The 22,552-nt window shown below is 43.9% G+C and overlaps 1 protein-coding gene across 2 annotated transcripts in view; it reads right to left on the bottom strand.

The window, feature by feature from the left end:
• Positions 1-22,552, bottom strand: part of DENND1C (DENN domain containing 1C) — a 152,259-nt gene that overhangs the window by 47,658 nt on the left and 82,049 nt on the right. For both annotated transcript variants that reach the window (XM_077470472.1, XM_077470473.1), the window contains exons 8-13: positions 15,576-15,629; positions 13,221-13,331; positions 11,157-11,257; positions 8,379-8,424; positions 5,107-5,208; positions 2,314-2,439 (exon numbers count right to left, since the gene is read on the bottom strand). In XM_077470472.1, the coding sequence (XP_077326598.1) occupies positions 2,314-2,439; positions 5,107-5,208; positions 8,379-8,424; positions 11,157-11,257; positions 13,221-13,331; positions 15,576-15,629 (540 nt within the window). The remainder of the gene's footprint in view (positions 1-2,313; positions 2,440-5,106; positions 5,209-8,378; positions 8,425-11,156; positions 11,258-13,220; positions 13,332-15,575; positions 15,630-22,552) is intronic.

Here is a 22,552-nt window from a genome sequence, read left to right on the forward strand (position 1 = left end):
TTCTGGTTGTGTGTCCTTTTTGATAAAGGAGTGGGCTTTGGTGGTGCCAAATCATGGCATGGAGTTCACACAGAAATTAGAATTATATCTTCCCTCCATGTGATGATGTTGGATGTCTAATATAAGAGCACCAGTATTATCATGTGGGGAAGTACAGTGAAGCTGGCCATACATGGTTATATTTGTTTAAATGTTCGTAGAAAAATCATTATTCAGAAACTCTTACTTGCTATTGAATCAACTAATTTAATTCAAAGACCTAAAAAAGTTTGTCCAGGCCTTGAATGGAATCCAAGACATACTGTGTTAAACAGGTTCCATTACAATATGTATGATTTTTTCCAGAACAAAAACTACATTCACAGTTAGAATTTGTTCCAGTCGAGAAAAACGTTCCTTCCAGCACCTTCGAATTTTCGCTTCACTTAGGTTGACAAGAAACGTTGATTTAAACCCACTAACCATTAGAAAATCCAAAGAATGTTCAGAAAATTAAAATTTTTCTACAGAATTTTACTGGCGTATGGCCAACATTAAACCCAACTCCAGGATGGGTTCTCTGAGGATCCAGAAGAAGACCGAGGTGAGTGAAGGGGACTAGCCTGTGAGGGTTAATATGTGCCATTTTACTAGGCTTCTCCAGGCAAAAATAGTGTCAGAAAGGGATGTGAAATATAACTGACTTCACCAGATAAGGAAAAATAGACACCTGGATGGATGGGTTAAAGGGGTGTGGAAAGGAGGGATGGGGAAAAAAATATTTTGCTTGAAGTTGGGCTATGATCCTCATATCTGAAAATATGGAGAAAAGTAAATACTTGAGAAGTAAAAAAAAAAAGATTTGTATCGACATCTTGTGCCACTACTGTTAAAGTAAACCTGTTGCTTTTCCTTGTTTGTGCAAGGTTGAGATTCACTTTAAAAGGACTGAATAACCTATTATTCACATATTTTAAGAGCATTTTACATCCCACATCCCTCCTGAGACAGAAGAAATCTGACAAATCTCACTAAAATCACATGGTGCATTGTCTTCTCACAGATAGATCATTCGCTGTTGAACTTACTTTACTTTACTACCAATTAATTCCAAGAGGCTCCATCACTCAACAAATGTAAATGGTAAAATTAGATGCTGAAGCTCACTTTGTCTGAAGCAATCTGCACTGATACTTCTGAATATCTTTACTTTCTCACATCCAATATCTTCCGCACCAATGGCTTATGGTACACTGAGCCCTGATGAAAGGGGGCAGGAAACCCCCAAAACAGGTAGGCCTTATGCTGAATATACTGTATTGAAAAAATAATACATCACATCATACTTTTCATGATTGGTGTGGGACTCCTTCTTTTGCAATCACTTGCATCCCATCTGAAGCATCTTTGGAGGCTGTCTTTGTATATGTAAACTGCCTATCCAGAGTCATTGCACTTAACAATTATTCCTGTAGTATATAACAAGAATCAAACCTACACTGAATTGAGTGCCTAAACTCTATATATTTTTTGTTCTAATTAAAACAGTCTAAAGGCTCAGTTGTTTATTCAATATCATGAGATTCATTGGGGATCTGTCACGGTCTGGAGTCAGGCTCAGAGGCCAGTAGCTATAGCAGCAGAGCAGGTATTCACACAGGTCACCCTGGCTGATGACACGGGTTCCCCTGAGGTGCGGGGTCTAAGCACTAACCGGTATTCACCAGAGCTCCTGATGGTGGAGATGGGCTTTGCTGCGTGTTAGTGCCAGGTCGTGGTCCTCAGGATAGCCCCACCAGGAGGTGAGCAAGCCAGGGTCCGGTAACAGATATAGCAGGTAGGGATCAAGCAGAAGCGTAGTTGAGAAACAAGCCAAAAGTCAGTAACAAATAGTTGCAGATTGGGATTCAGCAGAAGCGTAGTCGAGGAACAAGCCAAATGTTGGTAATTAATGGTAGCAAAGATACGGTCGGCAGCAGGAGAGACAGGAGCAAGATATTGGCTGGTGAAGGCACAATATTCTGGCAACCAGGAAGTGCAGAGACATGGCTTAAATCAGGAAGTTCATGGGCGGAGCAAAGGGTTCAAGGCAAACAAGATTCAAGAAAAGATCATTCAAGGAATTGTCCAAGGAGCTGTCAGCATTCCAGGTGGCTCAGCAAGCAGAGTCACTGCCAGACACACCAGAGGTCCTAGGTTCAAGCCCAAGTCCAAACAGGATCACTGGATTTTACTATGCTGTTATTACTTTTACCATGTTTTGCACTATACTTTGACAACACATGAGGAAAAAAAACTCTAGAGATCATTGAAGGAACCCTATGTCAAACATACCAGGTTGTAGATGAGAGCTTCTCTATAGCTGCCAAACAGCAGAGCTTGGGCTTGGAGGAAGGCCCGTGACACCCCATCACCCATAAAGGCCGATTGTTTAGTCAGTTGCAGCTTCAGCAGAGAGACCTGAGGAGGAAAAGAAAGATTCCTGGGGGTTAGTGTTAGAACATAGGGAGTCCCGTTTATAAAAACTAAAGGTGCACTGGAAGTTTTATAGTAAACAATATACAGTACAGTACAGCAGAGAAGAATGTGGATCTGGAAATGTGGCAAAAGCCCAGTTTTCTCAGTGAATTCATATTTTAGGGTGTTTTCAATTTTAATGTAAAAAAAAAATCAATTTCAGTTTTTTGCAGATAACATCAAGCTTTGAAGTAGAATAAAGTCCTTACATTGTGTCTTTTGCTTATCATTAGAACTGAATGCACTGTTTGATTGGGCAACTACAAGTCAAATGAGATTTAACGTTGACAAATATAAGTTATGTACTTCATGGCTATAAACATACACACATTAAACAATTTGGGGGTGTCAATGCTGGTGAAGGGTTTGCGTGCCCTGTTTTTTTTTTACATTTTTGATAGAATAGGGAATGGTAAACCACTTTCAGGTTTTTTTTTTTCTCATCTGTGCCCCATTCGAGGGATTGTCCTGTAAACAGAGCAAAAAGAAGAAATCTCCCCAAAGAAATGCTAGTTACAATGAATTTGTTACAGGACGATTTCTACTCTACTCCAGTCCTGGTGATAATTTGAAAAATGTGATTTTTTCCCAAACCTATAGTCCTGGTGAGAGCAGACACAAACATTTGCAGTTCTTGTAGTAAAACACCTGGAGATCCACTGTATCTATAGTATATTTTGGCCTAGTCTCGCTCAATAAAACTGAGCTGTTGCTGTCCAGTTTTATGTTGCTGTATCATCTGGGTTCACCTAATTCTTAACAAGAATTGGATAGAAATTGGCCAGTGGAGGTTTTGCATCAGCAAGAACAGGGACAGCCTTAGCAAATCTCCAGCCAATTTCTATCCACAAATCAAACCAGACTTATCGCTGCTTGACAAAAAAGCATGTGTTGCTGTTACCGGAAAAACTGAAATCTCGTATACTTACCTGGAATGAATTAGACTGGGGGGCTGCTGTATGCAAGCCAAGCTAATTCTTTACTAACACAATTTGCTCTCCCTACAGGCTGACTAGAATTCGCTGCTAAGTTTGGGTTTGCTGAATTTCAAAGAGTTCCATGACCACTAGGTGAATCGAACACAGTCAGATTTTCTCATCCCTAAAAGGGATTATCCTATTGACTTTTGGGATTAGGAAGGATTTTTTTTTTTAAATGGAGCATATTGGACCATGCTTTGTAAGACTTGTTTTCCCTTATCTAGATCAACTTCAGGTTTAGGGTTCTGTGGATGCCAATTGTTTATTTATTGATTTTGCTTTTTGGTCAAACTTGATAGTTATGTGTCTTTTTTCAACCTGACCTAACTATGTAACTATGTAAGTACAGAGTCATCTCTTCCGACCTAACTATTGGTCTTCAGAAATGATAGGCAGGCTAACCAACCAACAGGAGCAGGAGGCAGGACTATGTGGGCCAGTTCTTGACTCTGCTTCCCAGTTACTTTTTTGCATATTAAACTGTCCTAGGTTTCTGCCCCAGGGTTCTGGAAAGGACATTAGAAACTACATCTGTACACCTGCCACTTGATAATGCCTATTTTTTCCATCACTATTCTCCTAAATAATATTTTTAATAGAGTGGTTCTCTTTAAAAATCACTCAACAAACAATTATATTTTAATTTTGTATGGATGATAACATATTGATTTTCCAGCTTGACTGCACCTGTGTTTTTAGCTCTAGGCAACCGACATTGCCTTTGCAAGGGTGACCTAGTTATCACAGGTAACTTTTTCATAAATGTTGTACTATAGAAACAATTCTGCAACAGGAAAGATTTTGTGGGCCTGGAGATGAGATCTTGAGATGCAGAAGGAGTTTGAGTAAGCTTCCTGAGGGTCAGGTTTCTTTTAAGGTCATAGTTGTGGCAGGTTCAACATTTAGCAGCCAATGTTCAAGGATGCTTTAAATGCAATGGTGGTACTTGGGTGCTCAGGACTGTGAAGTTGTCAAGGTAAGTAGCTAAGTTTGTTGTCGGGGGCCAAAGCTCAAGGGTTGACCAGGGTCAAAAACAATACAAAGGTCAGGGCAGGGAGTGTTCTAGCAGGGTTAGGTGAAGCAAGAGGTCAAATCCAAGAACCCAACAGGTCAGAAGTTCAACTAGCAAGATCATGGGTATGACAGTCAAAGGCAGGTAACAGGATCAAGACAGAATGAGAACAGACCAGGAGTGAAACAGAATATGGATCAGAACGAAAAATATACGAAAAGGAACTAGACTATAACTAGGGAACTAGGAAGTCGAGGGACAAGATAACAAGTGAAAACAAGATACAAGAAATCAGGATTAAGACTAGTCAACTAAATGTTTAAATGGCCAGCTTGACTAGGCACAACAGACAAATAGGACAAAGGAAAGGGTACAAACACAGAAGCAGAAACAGGTGGAAATCAGGACCTGGGAAGACAGAAGGAACAGCAAGTGCACAAGGTGGACATGGCAATCATGGCCTTGGTAGGTTTCTGACAGCTTTGTAGTTCAACCCAAAAAAGTTTGGCGGTTAGACTAATGGAATAAGTGAGTCTTAACCACTTCTTTTTGCGAAGTACAGCGTTTCAACTTTTGAATATAGCAAAATAATTTCTTTAAATTAATTTCTGTTCCTACCACATGTGGAGGCAGAATATCCAGGTCTTGGAATGGAGTCTCTAGGTAGTTTGTGTCCATATTAAATATGACTACATCTTCCAAAGCTCCGACATTGACTTGCTGTAGAGGAAATACAGGTTAGGAAATATACAAATTTGAAGGCTAGCACACCAAATAAAAGAAATGCCTGATTATTATATTACCCACTCATTGCCTCCCAATAGCTTTTGAGCTGCCCAACTGCCACAAACAATAGGAACAACTCTGTCTCTACCTAATCCAGGGACTTTTTTTTTCTGAAGTATGGCAAATGTATTTTCAATTATACAACTACCAAGTGTGGTGGGAGGGAAATCTCACTTTATGAGTCCATCACAGGTGTAAGATAGCCTTACATGTTGTAACTGTTGAGGAAATTGTATTAATGTATGTTGTCAGATGTACCCCTGTGTCAGTTTTGCTGTACTACACGCATGCAAGCGTATTGGTGGAAGACCAGTGGCTGTGGAAACCTTCCCGTGGACACGACAGATCTGTTTGCTCTTTTAGGGATGATCGTTTATGCCTCACCAAGAGACTGGCCACCTCATGGTGATTGCATTAACGCTCCTAGCAAACAGATCTGTGTACATGGGAACAATAGCATAACCATACAAAAATCATAGCCCACTGAGCCATGATAGAGTACGGCTTGCGTCATTGGTAGCGGTGGGAATGTGCAGATGACCGTGTTCAGAGCCATGTAAGTAGTGTTCAAATTGTGTCTCACAAGAAGCTGGCCGCATGGCTCTGCACACGACCATCTGCACACGTCACTACTGGAATTCTATTTGAATATATACATGTGTGTGATTGGTTCTTTTGAAAGAATACAAGTGTCTGATTGGCTAATTCTAAAGCCACCACCTTCCTTTGTTATTCATGTTTACAGTATAAATAAAAGCAGCAGGTCATTGTAGTCAGGATTTTGCTAAGCTCAATGTGATACCAGCGTCTGTCCCCCACATAACCCACCATCTTCCACCTCTACCTGAATTAACAGACTGACATGGTTCTTTAACCTAGGCCAGTGATGGCGTAGCTTGGCACTACAGATGTTTTGAAACTACATTTCCCACAGTGGCGGAATTATAGGGGTCACTGAGATCGCCAAGGTGACTGGGCCCCATGCTGCAAGGGGCCCTTGAGGGCCCCCCTTTATATTTCAAGGAGGCTGAGACCGAGCTCCCGATCTTCAGCTGAAGTGTAATCGGCACTGTGCGGGGAGCTCAGAATCATCACACTGCTTATAACTAAAGTGAAAGCAGTGTGTGCTCTTTGTCTCCCCCTACAGTGCAGTACCCGGCAGGAAGAGGTAAGATAGAGAAAGCAGCACTACCGTTTTTGAAAAGACTTTATGTATGTGTATGTGTGAGCATGTGTGTGTGTATGTATGTGCATGTGTGTGTATGTGTGAGCATGTGCATGTGTGTGTATGTGTGAGCATGTGCATGTGTGTGTATGTGTGAGCATGTGCATGTGTGTGTATGTGTGAGCATGTGTATGTGCGTGTGTATGTGTGAGCATGTGTATGTTCATGTGTGTGCGTGTGCGTGTGCAAGTGTGTGTGTGCAAGTGTGTGTGTGCAAGTGTGTGTGTGCAAGTGTGTGTGTGCAAGTGTGTGTGTGCAAGTGTGTGTGTATGTGTGTGCATGTGTATGTGCATGTGTGTAGATGGCGAGCAGGCGGGGGGAACACTGGGGGCATTCAAGGGCACACTAGCAGCATTTAATGGCACACTGGCAGCGTTTAATGGCACAATGGCTGCAATTGATGGCACAGTGGCAGTGTTTGGCACAGTGGCTGCGTTTGATGGCACAGTGGCTGCAATTGATGGCACAGTTTTAGAACGTGTAGCATTTGAGGGCACAGTGGCAGCATTAAATGGGCACAGTGGCTGCAATTGAGGACACAGTGGCTGCAATTGATGGCACAGTGGCAGTGTTTGATGGCACAGTGACAGCGTTTGTTGGGCACAGTAGCAGCGTTTGTTGGGCACAGTAGCAGCGTTTGTTGGGCACAGTAGCAGCGTTTGTTGGGCACAGTAGCAGCGTTTGTTGGGCACAGTAGCAGTGTTTGTTGGGCACAGTAGCAGCGTTTGGGCACAGTAGCAGCGTTTGGGCACAGTAGCAGCGTTTGGGCACAGTAGCAGCGTTTGGGCACAGTAGCAGCGTTTGGGCACAGTGGCTGCATTTGATGATTTTTTTTCTCAAATGTTTTTTGCGCCCCCTAAAAATTTTGAAACACCGACATAGAGTAACCCATCTCTCCATTGTCCTCCTGCAGCCACTGAACGCCTGTGGGAGGGAGAGGTGGAGAAGTGGCGGGAAATGGAGAAATTGGTTCCTTTACACGCAGCCACCAAGCTCGGAGTAAAGGACCCTGTCAGGGGGGCCATTCATGGTTTCTTGCATCGGGGCCCTGAAGGTTCTAATTACGCCACTGATTTCCCATGATGCTCACCTACACTGCAGAGTGCATGAGCATCATGGGAAATGTAGTTCCAAAACATCTGGGGTGCCAAGGTTCGCCATCACTGATCTAGGCTGTAATATTACACACCCAAGAGTGTCACAGAATAGCAGTTGTGTCAGATCTGTTATTTCCGAGTTTGCTAGATAATGGAGAGTTAGCCCACTTGACAGTTTCTTCCATTCAGCAATGCATCAAACCATACAGCCCAGACTTCCAAAGAGCAGTTAAATGGTGTTGCCATAAAAGTCTATAGAATCAAAAAGCCAGCTTGCCAGTAGCAAATCCAGATGATAACATTTATTGAAGTCACATATCAGCATAACAAATACACCCGTGTATATGTTCTGCTGATATGGGACTTGTTAAATTCTATCATCTGGTTTTACTATTGGAGTGTTGGCTCTTTTCTTCTATTGACCTTCTTCCATCTTTCAGCGACTTTATTGGAGGGATCTCTGTGCTAAAGTGCCCAGGACAGCATATTATATGGGGCTCCCCACCATCCCTGTAGGGTTTTTATTATTTTATATTAAGAACAATGTAACAGGAGGAGCTAGGACACACAAAACTCCCAGGCAGACAGGAAAGAAATTGAGAAATCTGGATGGTAGAGCACACTGCTGGAAAATCCAGCAAATCCGAGGCTGATTTATTCCACCAGGCTCCACCTATGACTAAAATATGTCTTTTGGCTAAACTGGCACTTTATTTCTCACTTTTGTTTAACAAATACCGATTCCCAGTTAACAGTTTTTAAGGAAACTTAGATCAACTGACCTCCATCAGACTGCTGTGTACACCGATCAGATAAGGCATCGGTGCTCTAAGAAAGAACAAGAGACATATAGTTAGTATATTTTGAGACATTTTAACAGAAACTTGTACTGACAAAACATGGGGACTCTTATTGTTGAAGAGGAACTTCAGACGTCTAATTCTGCTTTCAGTCTGACTTTGGTGGTTTTCATGCTTACAGCACCCCTGCACAAATGGTATTGCAGCTCAACTTAAAGTGGAACTAAACCCTCCTATTGTTTTCAGCCAAGGAAGCTGCCATCTTGGCCTCTGTTGCAACTTCAACTGCCATGATTCTGCACATGTGATGAGTTATGATACCAGCCATTGGATGGCTTGACAATTTGGATGACAGAACAACCAATGTGACAGTTACATCCCTGGCACATTCTGGAAATGTAACTGTTTTTTAAAACTGTGCAATCGATGGGTTTACTTCCGTTTTAAAGTGAAGAAAATCAAATTACATTTATTTCACACTTTACCCACCATTCTATCATTTGATGTTAATATTAGAGTAGAGGCATATGGTCTCACTTTTAATTAAAGGACATTTACCTTCCCAGGGATCCAGCAATGTCCTCACCCAAGCCGAATCTTCAATTGGCTTTGGGTGCAGGTGCCAGCATTGTAAGTTAAGGAAACCGGCAGTGAAGATTTGTGGTTAACAGTGGACAGTGAAGTCTCCAGATACTCTGTTAGCTTGGACAAGGGAGAATGAAGAAGGAGCAGGGGGTGCAATCATAGACTACAGGGCTGTGTGTTTCTATTCATGCACACAGTATATGGAGAAACAACTCTCATCCCTGTATAGGGTGGCTCCATAAGTCGCTGCAAGAGAGAGGAGCCACCCTAAAACAGGAAACCTGGTGCATCAGTCATGGCACCAGCTTAAAGTGGTTGTAAAAGGATTTTTTTTCTTTTAAAAATAACAAACATGTCTATACTTTCCTGCTCTGTGCAATAGAATAGAATTACACAGGGTGACCTCTCCTCTCCTGCTGGTGCCCCCAATCGACACAGACAGAGGGACTTGGCCCTGTCCCCTGTTCCCTCCCTCATCACTGGAGTTGATTGACAGGACCAATGGTGCCTGCTGCTATTGATCTGCCCGAGGGAGACAAAGCCAGGAGAGCCACAGCTCTCATGTATAGTACTGGATATAGATGGGGTTTCCGGGGGGTGAGAGGGCGAGTCTGTGACACTGGCAAAGAAGGTTTTTTACCTTAATAGAATGTAAAAAAATTTGAGGCTTTAGGCCTGGTTCACACCTATGCATTTTTTAGTGCATTTTCAGTTTTGCAGAAACACACTACAGTCCATTTAACATGGTTTCCTGTGGATGTAGTTCCCATCTGTGCATTTTATGGTAAGGGCCAGGGACTTTTTTTCTGGTTTTTGGTTTTACAGACTTCAATGGATCAAAAGCATGTATTGAAAAATGCAAAATGCACCTAGAATATACAAACTGCAACCTGCATGGTGTGAATCGGGTCTAAGAACCCCTTTAACTGAAACATAAGCAAAGATTTAAAGATAAAGAAGCTGCATACTCAGTATGTGATTAAATCAGCTGCTGGAAGTGCTTAAAATCACTTTAATCTTAACTAGAGATGAACTGAACACCTCCCAGTTCAGTTCACACCAGAACTTGCAAACAGACAAATAATCAGTTCGAACACGCGAACACCGTTAAAGTCTATGGGACACAAACATGAAAAATCAAAAGTGCTAATTTTAAAGGTTTAAAAATTGCAGTTTTTTCAGGAGCAGTGATTTTAATAATGCTTAAAGTGAAACAATAAAAATTAAATATTCCTTTAACTATCATGCCTGGGAGGTCTTCTTAGTCTGCCTGTAAAGTAGTGCATTTTTCTCATGTTTATAACAGTATCACAGCAAAATTACATTTCTAAAGGAAAAAAGTCATTCAAAACTGCTCTCATTTTGATGAATATGTAGGAGTAAAATGTACCCGATACCCATTCACATAGGGGAGGGGTGGGATCTGGGGGTCCCCTTGCTAAAGGGGGCTTCCCGTTTCCAATAAGCCACCCGCAGACCCCCACAACCACCGGGCAAGGGTTGTGGGGATAAGGCCCTTGTCCCCATCAACATGGGGACAAGGTGCTTTGGGGGCAACCCCAAAGCACCCTCCCCATGTTGAGAGCGTATGGCCTGGTATGGTTCAGGAGGGGGGTGCTCTCTCGTCCCCCCTCTTTTTCTGCAGCCTGCCAGGTTGCGAACTGGGATAAGGGTCTGGTATGGATTTTGGTGGGGACCCCTGCGTAATTTTTTATTAAATTTGGGTGTGGCGTTCCCCTTAATATCCATACCAGACCCAAAGGGCCTGGACTGGGGGGGGGAACCCATGGGGGGGAACCCATGCTGTTTTGCTCAATGATTTTCATCTATATTGCAGGGATCCGACAATACATTACAGCCGCAAGCACTTTTAAATTACATTTTTTCCTTTACAAATGTAATTTTGCTGCTCTCATTCATAAAACTATGTACGGCTGCTGTGTGGGGAATGGACTCAGCCCCCTGAGCCAATTTTGGCCAAAGGCACCCTGCCTTTGGCCAATCATGGCTCTCACAGCAGAGCGCACTGTGATTGGCCAAAGTATGCAGGTCAGGTGCATTCTTTAGCCAACCAGCAGCCGTCAATGCACTGCGATCTTGACTCGACTCGCAGGCTCATCCATAATCTTAACTATAGACAGACGGATGGACAGTGTTACAGACAGAGTGACAGACCCGCAGTAGTCGAGTAGATGTGGAGGTAGTGTAGGAATATAGATGTGCTGCCAGTACATGGGATACAGGAGGGCTGCAGAGGCGTGGACACAGGCTGTCAGCTGTCAGGGAGAGAGAAGAACACACAGATTAAGGTGGATTTATCATTTCATGGCTTGCTAAATACATTGATGCCAAGTACTGTAGAAGTTTAACACCTCCCAGTATTACACAGAGATCACAGCACTCCCTGTCATGCTGTGATCTCTGCTGTCATCAGCCTTTCTCTTAAGAGGTATTGAGCCATCTTTGTTCAGGCATTGCCTAGGATCTGAAAGTCTATGGAGAGTTTCTAGATTGGGGAAAATAATTATTTGATCCCCTGCAGATTTTGTAGGTTTGCCCACTTACAAAGAAATGTGGAGAAACCCTTGTTGGCAAGCACAGGTAGTACGTTTCTTGTAGTTGGTGACCAGGTTTGCACACATCTTCTCTAAATCCTTAAGGTTTCTTGGTTGTCTCTTGGCAACTCGAAGTTTCAGCTCCCTCCAAAAAATGTCTAAAGGGATTAAGGTCTTGAGACTGGCTAGGCCACTCCATGACCTTAATGTGCTTCTACTTGAGCCACTACTTTGTTGCCTTTGCCGGTATGTTTTGGGCCATTGTCATGCTAAAAGACCCATGGCCATGACCCATCCATGGCCCATCTTCAGGGTTCTGGCTGAGGGAAGAAGGTTCTCATCCAAGGTATACAATACATGACACCGTCCATTGGCCACTCAATGCAGCAAAGTCGGCCTGTACCTTTAGCAAAGAAACAGCTCCAAAGCATAATGTTTCCACCTCCGTGCTTGACTATAGAGATGGTGTTCTTAGGACCATAGTCAGCATTTTTCTTCCTCCAAACACGGCGAGTCGAGTGAATACCAAAGAGCTAAATTTTGGTCTCATCCGACCACAGCACTTTCTCCCAATCCTTCTCTGAATCATTTAGATGTTCATTGGCAAACTTCAGAAGGTCCTGTACATGTGCCTTCTTGAGGCTGGGGACTCGCCGTGTTTGGAGAAAGAAAAATGCTGACTATGACCCTTCAGAGGTCGGGGGAGGGCAAAAAGGATGGGTGCATTTAAAGTAGTATTAAACCCCAAAACAAAAATGTAATATATTGCAACTTACCAATTCCTATATGTGGTAGTGGCATTCGTTTTCTTATTTACAGTGCCTTGAAAAAATATTCATACCCCTTAACATTTTCCACATTTTTTCATTTTACAACCAAAAACGTAAATGCATTTTACTGGGATTTCATGTGATAGACCAACACAAAGTGGCACATAATTGTCAAGTGAAAGGAAAATGATAAATGGTTTTCAATTCTTTTACAAATAAATATGTGAAAATTGTGGTGTACATTTGTATTCAGCCCCCCTGAGTCAATACTTTGTAGAATCACCTTTCACTTCAATTACAGCTGCAAGTCTTTTTGGGGATGTCTCTACCAACTTTGCACATCTAGATAGTGAAATTGTTGCCCATTCTTTTCTGCAAAATAGCTCAAGCTCTGTCAGATTGGATGGAGAGCATTTGTGAACATCAATTTTTAAGTCTTGCTACAGATTCTCAATTGGATTTAGGTCTGGACTTTAACTGTGCCATTCTAATAGATGAATATGCTTTAATCTAAACCAATCCACTGTAGCTCTAGTTGTATATTTAGGGTCATTGCCCTGCTGGAAGGTGAACCTGCGCTTCAGTCTCAAGTCTTTCGCAAAATCAAACAGGTTCTCTTCTAAGATTGCCCTATATTTGGCTCCATCCATCTTCCCATCAAATCTGACCAGCTTCCCTGTCCCTGCTGAAGAAAAGCATCCCCACAACATGATGCTGCCACCACCATGTTTCACGGTGGGGATGGTGTGTTTAGGGTGATGTACAGTGTTAGTTTTCCACCACACATAGCGTTTTGCTTTTAGGCCAAAAAGTTCAATTTTGGTCTCATCTTATACATAAACCCAGATATATAGAGAAGTCTGGTGTGAAAGGTGCGGAGAATTTGAAGGGGCGGTGGAGTTGGCAAGACTTACTGTACTGAGTTTGCTGGATGTAATCAGGATCCTCCGCTCACATAATAGGCTGGAGTATAACTGCAACATTGTATCCACTTGGACTGCAACAAGGAATTCTGTCAGATTTCTCTGATAGGCAATGATAAATCAAAGAAGAAAGTCATGTCTGTTAGTATTCCTTGAGAGGCATAAATCAAAACAATTATTAACAATTCTCCTCATAAACACACCTTTTCTGTATCAGGAAAATTACTTTATGAAATCATTATGACATTGCAAATGGTTTGACTTTTTGAGGGAGCTGGGGGGGGGGGGGGGGTACTTGGGGGCACATTAAGGGAGTGGCTTATTAGTGACGACATTACTCAGCGGTATTGCACGAGCCGACAGACTGCTGCTTTTTTTCGTCTGTACTATACGCACTGTTTATCTTCTGTATTGAGGTAATTGTTGCTACTTTAGAATAAACCACTTAGAATTTTTGATGGGCTTCACTATGCCAGTTTTCTTTTCCTAACAATTTTGAGTCGCCTTATGGCAGTGATGGCGAACCTTGGCACTCCAGACGTTTTGGAACTACATTTGCCAAGATGCTCAGGCACTCTGCTGTGTAGTTGAGCATCATGGGAAATTTACATCTGGGGTGCCAAGGTTCGCCATCACTGCCTTATGGGAGCTGTCATCCATTGATGGACGCTCTTTCCTTTGGATGTCCAGTTGCTATTGCCTGTTTCACCATTACAACTTATGGTTCTGCAAATCTGGTAAGAGGCTTGCCTGTGAGGGTGCTACTGGTGACGGATCCCTTTATCTGTTTATACATGCAAGCATACCTCCCAACTTTTGAGATGGAAACGAGAGACACCTATTAGCAAAAGTATGTAGGCATAGGACACACCCCCTGTCATGCTCCCTTAAAGGAGATTTATAACCAAAAAAAAGATTAGTTAAACCCACAGGTGTTTTTTTTTTACCACTATTATGCCTTTAAATGGCTTTTAAAATTTATAAATGCAGTAATTTAGAATTTGGATGAAAGGTTTGGCACTGGCCAAAGAAAGATTGAAACTTAACTTTGAAAGATAAAAAAGTGTTTTTTTTTTTCTATACAACTATACAGATCAGACCAAAATGAGGGACAAATGAGGAGTAAAGAGGGACGGAGGGACTTTGTTCCAAATCAGGGACAGTCACGCGAAATCAGGTACAGTTGGGAGCTATGATGCACGGTGCACTTTCTGGATGGATTGATTTACTCCACCTATGGACTTTTTACTTATTATGGACTGATTTTTGCTGTTTTGTTATTTATTGTTGTTATTATAATTGTGCTGCATATTGATTATTTCCACATGGTCACGTTTACACTTCATTGTACACCTGGTTGTTTTTCAATGAAGTATATAATGCCTTTTTAGGTGTTTTTTGCACTTTATATGATCTTTGAGCACTGCTTATATATTATTCTTTACTGAGATATCTGGAGTCTATTAGACCCCAGATCCCATCTCTGCCCTTAAAAGCATAAGATCAAAACAAGATTGGTTTAATTTGTTGCTTTCCCAAGCCAAATAATGGTTTGTTTACATCCAGTTAAACTAGAAGTGATGAAACGCTTGCCGCTTCCGGTTTCTTAGACCATAGAGATGATCAGGGACATTTTGGTTCTCAAGTATCTCTATGGTCCACCGGCTGCAGTCCTGGACTCCCCAGCAGGAAGGGAGAGCCTGGGAAGACAGTGGAAGGCAGTAGGGGGGAGGACCCCCTTCTACCGCCTGTAAAAGTGCTCCATCGTCATTTGGGGGGGGGGGCGGCAGATGGACCTCATCATGGAACTCACCCCCACCCCTTCCGTCGCTCCAGGCCACACTACGCACCATACCCACACCCCACACCCCGGTCACCGGCTCACTCACCCTGTGCTGCCCTCAGACTGACATGTGGAGGCGGCGGTGGCTGCCCCTTCAGTCTCCTCTGTGTCCCAGCCTCAGTGTCCCCTCCCCGTCGGTCGGGCTTCCTCTGTGTCTCCTCTGCATCACGGCGGCTCCTCACTTCTCCTCTCTTCTCCTCCTAGGCCAATAGGATGGTTTCTCTCTTCAGCCAATTGTGAAATGGGTGTCAGGAGGAGGATCATGAATATGAATATTCCCTATTGTCAGACAACTAGGTGGGCTCAGTGCTCTGTGCCCCGAGCCCACCCTTTTTTTAAGCCTATTAGAGCCTCATGCTCTAATCATGTGCTTAAAAAAAAAAAAACCTCATTGGAATCCATGCGTAGATTAGGCATGGATAGTCTGGACACAATTGTGCAAAACTGAAAAGTCAACTTTTTTTTTTCTATCGTGAATTACACATTTTAGGCAAGTGACTCACATTTTCTGGAATTGATGGCAGCTTCACAGGGTCTGGAACCACAAAATAGGAAAACTGGGAAGAAAAAAAGGGTTTCAATATCATTCAATAGTCATAGTGAACCTGAGAACTGAAAACAACTACAATAGTAAATTATAAGGATTTAAAAAATAACTCCACTTTTGCTGAGAAAAAAAAAACATTCCCCTCCAGGTGATGTTCATTGCAAGCACTTTACAAACTTTGTTGCAGATTCCTACCTTTTGCTATTTGGAAGAACTAGCTGTTTGTACGTCTGTGTCTATGCACAAAGTGAATGTGAATGGGAGTGATTTCATAATTATCAGTCAGCTGCTGCACATGCAGGGCCTCAATGAGGAAAGTGGCAAGGTCTGCATCACTTACTAGATGTAATATTCCTTTGGGAGTATCTCACTGAAAATTGAATTTTTTGTTGCAAGGGATGCCCAAAATCTGACTTGTATCTTAGTGCAGACTTCTGGTAAAATCAGTGAGCCAAACCAGGAAATGATATTTCAAAGGGCGTTCTGTATACATTCTGTGTACAGAACACCCCCAGGTAGCCATATTGTATTGCATTTACAAAAAATTACAGAGCTGCAGATTTCAAAAGAAAAGGTAGTTTTTAATAACATTTAATTACAATATGACTTGTGTAGAAATTGTACATACTATATTATTTTATTTTGTATTTGCTATTTTTTTTCACGAGTTATACTTTAAGGTCAATTTAGATCATTTGTTTATACACTGCTGAAAAAAATTAAAGGAACACTTTTCAGAGTACAGCATAAAGTCAATTAAACTCCTGGGATATTGATCTGGTCAGTTAAGTAGCAAAGGGGGTTGTTAATCAGTTTTAGCTGCTTTGGTGTTAATGAAATTAACAACAGGTGCACTAGATGGGCAACAATGAGACAACCTCCAAAACAGGAATGGTTTTACAAGTGGAGGCCACTTACATTTTTTTCCATAATAATTTTTTCACTAGTTTTGCATTTGACTAGGGTCAGTGTCACTACTGGTGGCATGAGGCAATACCTGGACCCTATAGAGGTTGCACAGGCAGTCCAACTCCTCCAGGATGGCACATCAATACGTTTAATTTCCAGAAGGTTTGCTGTGTCTCCCAGCACAGTCTCAAGAACATGTTGAAGATTCCAGGAGACAGACAGTTACTTTAGGAGAGCTGGACAGGGCCGCAGAAGGTCCTTAACCTATCAGCAGGACCGGTATCTGCTCCTTTATGCAAGGAGGAACAGGATTAACCCTGCTAGAGCCCTACAAAATTACCTCCACTGATGGCCACTGGTGAATGTCACTGACCAAACAATCAGAAACAGACTTCATGAGGGTGACCTGAGGGCCCAATGTCTTCTAGTGGGCCCTGCGTGCACTGCCCAGTATGGTGGAGCTTGATTGGTATTTGACATTGAACACCAAAATTGGCAGGTCCACCACTGGCGCCCTGTGGGTTTCACAGATGAGAACATGTGACAGACGTGAAAGGATCTGGAAAAGCTGTGGTGAACATTATGCTGTCTGTAACGTTGTTCAGCATTAGTGATGGCCGAACGGTTCGCCCGGCGGTCGTTTCGCGGCGAATTTCCGACATTCGCGGTCCGCACGTTCGAACGCCTTTTTCCGTCGTTCGCCGCGGCGGACTTACGTGTTTAATGTATACAAGAACTTTAACCTTTGGTGACACGTTTATCATGTGATACAGGACAGCCAATTGAGACATGACAGCACATGGACACTTGTACATTCCCCCTAACCTATAAATACACCCGATCCGGTGGCCATTTTACATTCTTTCTTCTGTTAAGATAGGGACAGGTTCCTGTGTGGAGTAGGGAGAGATAAACCACTAGCTATTTGGTACACAAAAGTTCTTTTCAGGACTGGTATAGGTGTTAGGTGTTGATAGGTTTGCTGTGCTGCTGATTCTTGCAGCAGCCTGAGTGTCTTTTGTTAGTTTAGAGAAAGGGAAAGGACGGTGTATGCTACAGGGACAGCCAGATTAGTCTTTCATCATCATCATCATCATCATCATCATTAGCTGTTACTATCAAGGTCCACAAAAGAGCTGTTCCAGTAACCACTAATCGTTCTCTTTTTTTGCCAATTTGTATAGGGACAGGAAGGAAGCAGTGTTGTCAGGCAGTGAGGGTAATTTTAAAGACTTGCTGTTATTATTAGTTCCACAAAGGTTCTTTTCAGGACTGGTATCAGTGGTACAGTAATAGGCTTGTACATGTATAATATTCTTTCTTCCAAATATAGAAAGGATATTATACTTGACTGCTGCCCTTCTGCTGCAGTCTGCTAAACATTCACAACTCACTTGTTCCACAAAAGTTCTTATAAGGACTGGTAACTTGGTATAGGGTGCTACGGTACATAGGCTTGAGTGCGGTACAGTCTGCTGTTCTGTAAGGACCGCTATCGGTCCACAATAGATAGGGTTGACGTGCACCACTGCTGACCGCTGCCCTATACTGCAGCAGTCCTTCAGCGGTATAGGGACTGACGTACAGTCTGCTAATCACTAACACACAACCTGCTTGTTCCACAAAAGTTCTTATAAGGACTGGTAACTTGGTATAGGGTGCTACGGTACATAGGCTTGAGTGCGGTACAGTCTGCTGTTCTGTAAGGACCGCTATCGGTCCACAATAGATAGGGTTGACGTGCACCACTGCTGACCGCTGCCCTATACTGCAGCAGTCCTTCAGCGGTATAGGGACTGACGTACAGTCTGCTAAACACTAATACACAACCTGCTTGGTCCACAAAAGTTCTTATAAGGACTGGTAACTTGGTATAGGGTGCTACGGTACATAGGCTTGAGTGCGGTACAGTCTGCTGTTCTGTAAGGACCGCTATCGGTCCACAATAGATAGGGTTGACGTGCACCACTGCTGACCGCTGCCCTATACTGCAGCAGTCCTTCAGCGGTATAGGGACTGACGTACAGTCTGCTAAACACTAATACACAACCTGCTTGGTCCACAAAAGTTCTTATAAGGACTGGTAACTTGGTATAGGGTGCTACGGTACATAGGCTTGAGTGCGGTACAGTCTGCTGTTCTGTAAGGACCGCTATCGGTCCACACTAGATAGGGTTGACGTGCACCACTGCTGACCGCTCACCTATACTGCAGCAGTCCTTCAGCGGTATAGGGACTGACGTACAGTCTGCTAATCACTAACACACAACCTGCTTGTTCCACAAAAGTTCTTATAAGGACTGGTAACTTGGTATAGGGTGCTACGGTACATAGGCTTGAGTGCGGTACAGTCTGCTGTTCTGTAAGGACCGCTATCGGTCCACAATAGATAGGGTTGACGTGCACCACTGCTGACCGCTGCCCTATACTGCAGCAGTCCTTCAGCGGTATAGGGACTGACGTACAGTCTGCTAAACACTAACACACAACCTGCTTGGTCCACAAAAGTTCTTATAAGGACTGGTAACTTGGTATAGGGTGCTACGGTACATAGGCTTGAGTGCGGTACAGTCTGCTGTTCTGTAAGGACCGCTATCGGTCCACAATAGATAGGGTTGACGTGCACCACTGCTGACCGCTGCCCTATACTGCAGCAGTCCTTCAGCGGTATAGGGACTGACGTACAGTCTGCTAAACACTAATACACAACCTGCTTGGTCCACAAAAGTTCTTATAAGGACTGGTAACTTGGTATAGGGTGCTACGGTACATAGGCTTGAGTGCGGTACAGTCTGCTGTTCTGTAAGGACCGCTATCGGTCCACAATAGATAGGGTTGACGTGCACCACTGCTGACCGCTCACCTATACTGCAGCAGTCCTTCAGCGGTATAGGGACTGACGTACAGTCTGCTAATCACTAACACACAACCTGCTTGTTCCACAAAAGTTCTTATAAGGACTGGTAACTTGGTATAGGGTGCTACGGTACATAGGCTTGAGTGCGGTACAGTCTGCTGTTCTGTAAGGACCGCTATCGGTCCACAATAGATAGGGTTGACGTGCACCACTGCTGACCGCTGCCCTATACTGCAGCAGTCCTTCAGCGGTATAGGGACTGACGTACAGTCTGCTAAACACTAATACACAACCTGCTTGGTCCACAAAAGTTCTTATAAGGACTGGTAACTTGGTATAGGGTGCTACGGTACATAGGCTTGAGTGCGGTACAGTCTGCTGTTCTGTAAGGACCGCTATCGGTCCACAATAGATAGGGTTGACGTGCACCACTGCTGACCGCTCACCTATACTGCAGCAGTCCTTCAGCGGTATAGGGACTGACGTACAGTCTGCTAATCACTAACACACAACCTGCTTGTTCCACAAAAGTTCTTATAAGGACTGGTAACTTGGTATAGGGTGCTACGGTACATAGGCTTGAGTGCGGTACAGTCTGCTGTTCTGTAAGGACCGCTATCGGTCCACAATAGATAGGGTTGACGTGCACCACTGCTGACCGCTGCCCTATACTGCAGCAGTCCTTCAGCGGTATAGGGACTGACGTACAGTCTGCTAAACACTAATACACAACCTGCTTGGTCCACAAAAGTTCTTATAAGGACTGGTAACTTGGTATAGGGTGCTACGGTACATAGGCTTGAGTGCGGTACAGTCTGCTGTTCTGTAAGGACCGCTATCGGTCCACAATAGATAGGGTTGACGTGCACCACTGCTGACCGCTGCCCTATACTGCAGCAGTCCTTCAGCGGTATAGGGACTGACGTACAGTCTGCTAAACACTAATACACAACCTGCTTGGTCCACAAAAGTTCTTATAAGGACTGGTAACTTGGTATAGGGTGCTACGGTACATAGGCTTGAGTGCGGTACAGTCTGCTGTTCTGTAAGGACCGCTATCGGTCCACAATAGATAGGGTTGACGTGCACCACTGCTGACCGCTCACCTATACTGCAGCAGTCCTTCAGCGGTATAGGGACTGACGTACAGTCTGCTAATCACTAACACACAACCTGCTTGTTCCACAAAAGTTCTTATAAGGACTGGTAACTTGGTATAGGGTGCTACGGTACATAGGCTTGAGTGCGGTACAGTCTGCTGTTCTGTAAGGACCGCTATCGGTCCACAATAGATAGGGTTGACGTGCACCACTGCTGACCGCTGCCCTATACTGCAGCAGTCCTTCAGCGGTATAGGGACTGACGTACAGTCTGCTAAACACTAATACACAACCTGCTTGGTCCACAAAAGTTCTTATAAGGACTGGTAACTTGGTATAGGGTGCTACGGTACATAGGCTTGAGTGCGGTACAGTCTGCTGTTCTGTAAGGACCGCTATCGGTCCACAATAGATAGGGTTGACGTGCACCACTGCTGACCGCTGCCCTATACTGCAGCAGTCCTTCAGCGGTATAGGGACTGACGTACAGTCTGCTAAACACTAATACACAACCTGCTTGGTCCACAAAAGTTCTTATAAGGACTGGTAACTTGGTATAGGGTGCTACGGTACATAGGCTTGAGTGCGGTACAGTCTGCTGTTCTGTAAGGACCGCTATCGGTCCACAATAGATAGGGTTGACGTGCACCACTGCTGACCGCTCACCTATACTGCAGCAGTCCTTCAGCGGTATAGGGACTGACGTACAGTCTGCTAATCACTAACACACAACCTGCTTGTTCCACAAAAGTTCTTATAAGGACTGGTAACTTGGTATAGGGTGCTACGGTACATAGGCTTGAGTGCGGTACAGTCTGCTGTTCTGTAAGGACCGCTATCGGTCCACAATAGATAGGGTTGACGTGCACCACTGCTGACCGCTGCCCTATACTGCAGCAGTCCTTCAGCGGTATAGGGACTGACGTACAGTCTGCTAAACACTAATACACAACCTGCTTGGTCCACAAAAGTTCTTATAAGGACTGGTAACTTGGTATAGGGTGCTACGGTACATAGGCTTGAGTGCGGTACAGTCTGCTGTTCTGTAAGGACCGCTATCGGTCCACAATAGATAGGGTTGACGTGCACCACTGCTGACCGCTGCCCTATACTGCAGCAGTCCTTCAGCGGTATAGGGACTGACGTACAGTCTGCTAAACACTAATACACAACCTGCTTGGTCCACAAAAGTTCTTATAAGGACTGGTAACTTGGTATAGGGTGCTACGGTACATAGGCTTGAGTGCGGTACAGTCTGCTGTTCTGTAAGGACCGCTATCGGTCCACAATAGATAGGGTTGACGTGCACCACTGCTGACCGCTCACCTATACTGCAGCAGTCCTTCAGCGGTATAGGGACTGACGTACAGTCTGCTAATCACTAACACACAACCTGCTTGTTCCACAAAAGTTCTTATAAGGACTGGTAACTTGGTATAGGGTGCTACGGTACATAGGCTTGAGTGCGGTACAGTCTGCTGTTCTGTAAGGACCGCTATCGGTCCACAATAGATAGGGTTGACGTGCACCACTGCTGACCGCTGCCCTATACTGCAGCAGTCCTTCAGCGGTATAGGGACTGACGTACAGTCTGCTAAACACTAATACACAACCTGCTTGGTCCACAAAAGTTCTTATAAGGACTGGTAACTTGGTATAGGGTGCTACGGTACATAGGCTTGAGTGCGGTACAGTCTGCTGTTCTGTAAGGACCGCTATCGGTCCACAATAGATAGGGTTGACGTGCACCACTGCTGACCGCTGCCCTATACTGCAGCAGTCCTTCAGCGGTATAGGGACTGACGTACAGTCTGCTAAACACTAATACACAACCTGCTTGGTCCACAAAAGTTCTTATAAGGACTGGTAACTTGGTATAGGGTGCTACGGTACATAGGCTTGAGTGCGGTACAGTCTGCTGTTCTGTAAGGACCGCTATCGGTCCACAATAGATAGGGTTGACGTGCACCACTGCTGACCGCTCACCTATACTGCAGCAGTCCTTCAGCGGTATAGGGACTGACGTACAGTCTGCTAATCACTAACACACAACCTGCTTGTTCCACA

The sequence above is a fragment of the Lithobates pipiens genome, unplaced genomic scaffold, assembly GCF_037356315.1.
Source record: "Lithobates pipiens isolate NorthernLeopardFrog02 unplaced genomic scaffold, aLitPip1_a1.2 Scaffold_8, whole genome shotgun sequence".
In the NCBI taxonomy this organism is placed as follows: domain Eukaryota; kingdom Metazoa; phylum Chordata; class Amphibia; order Anura; family Ranidae; genus Lithobates; species Lithobates pipiens.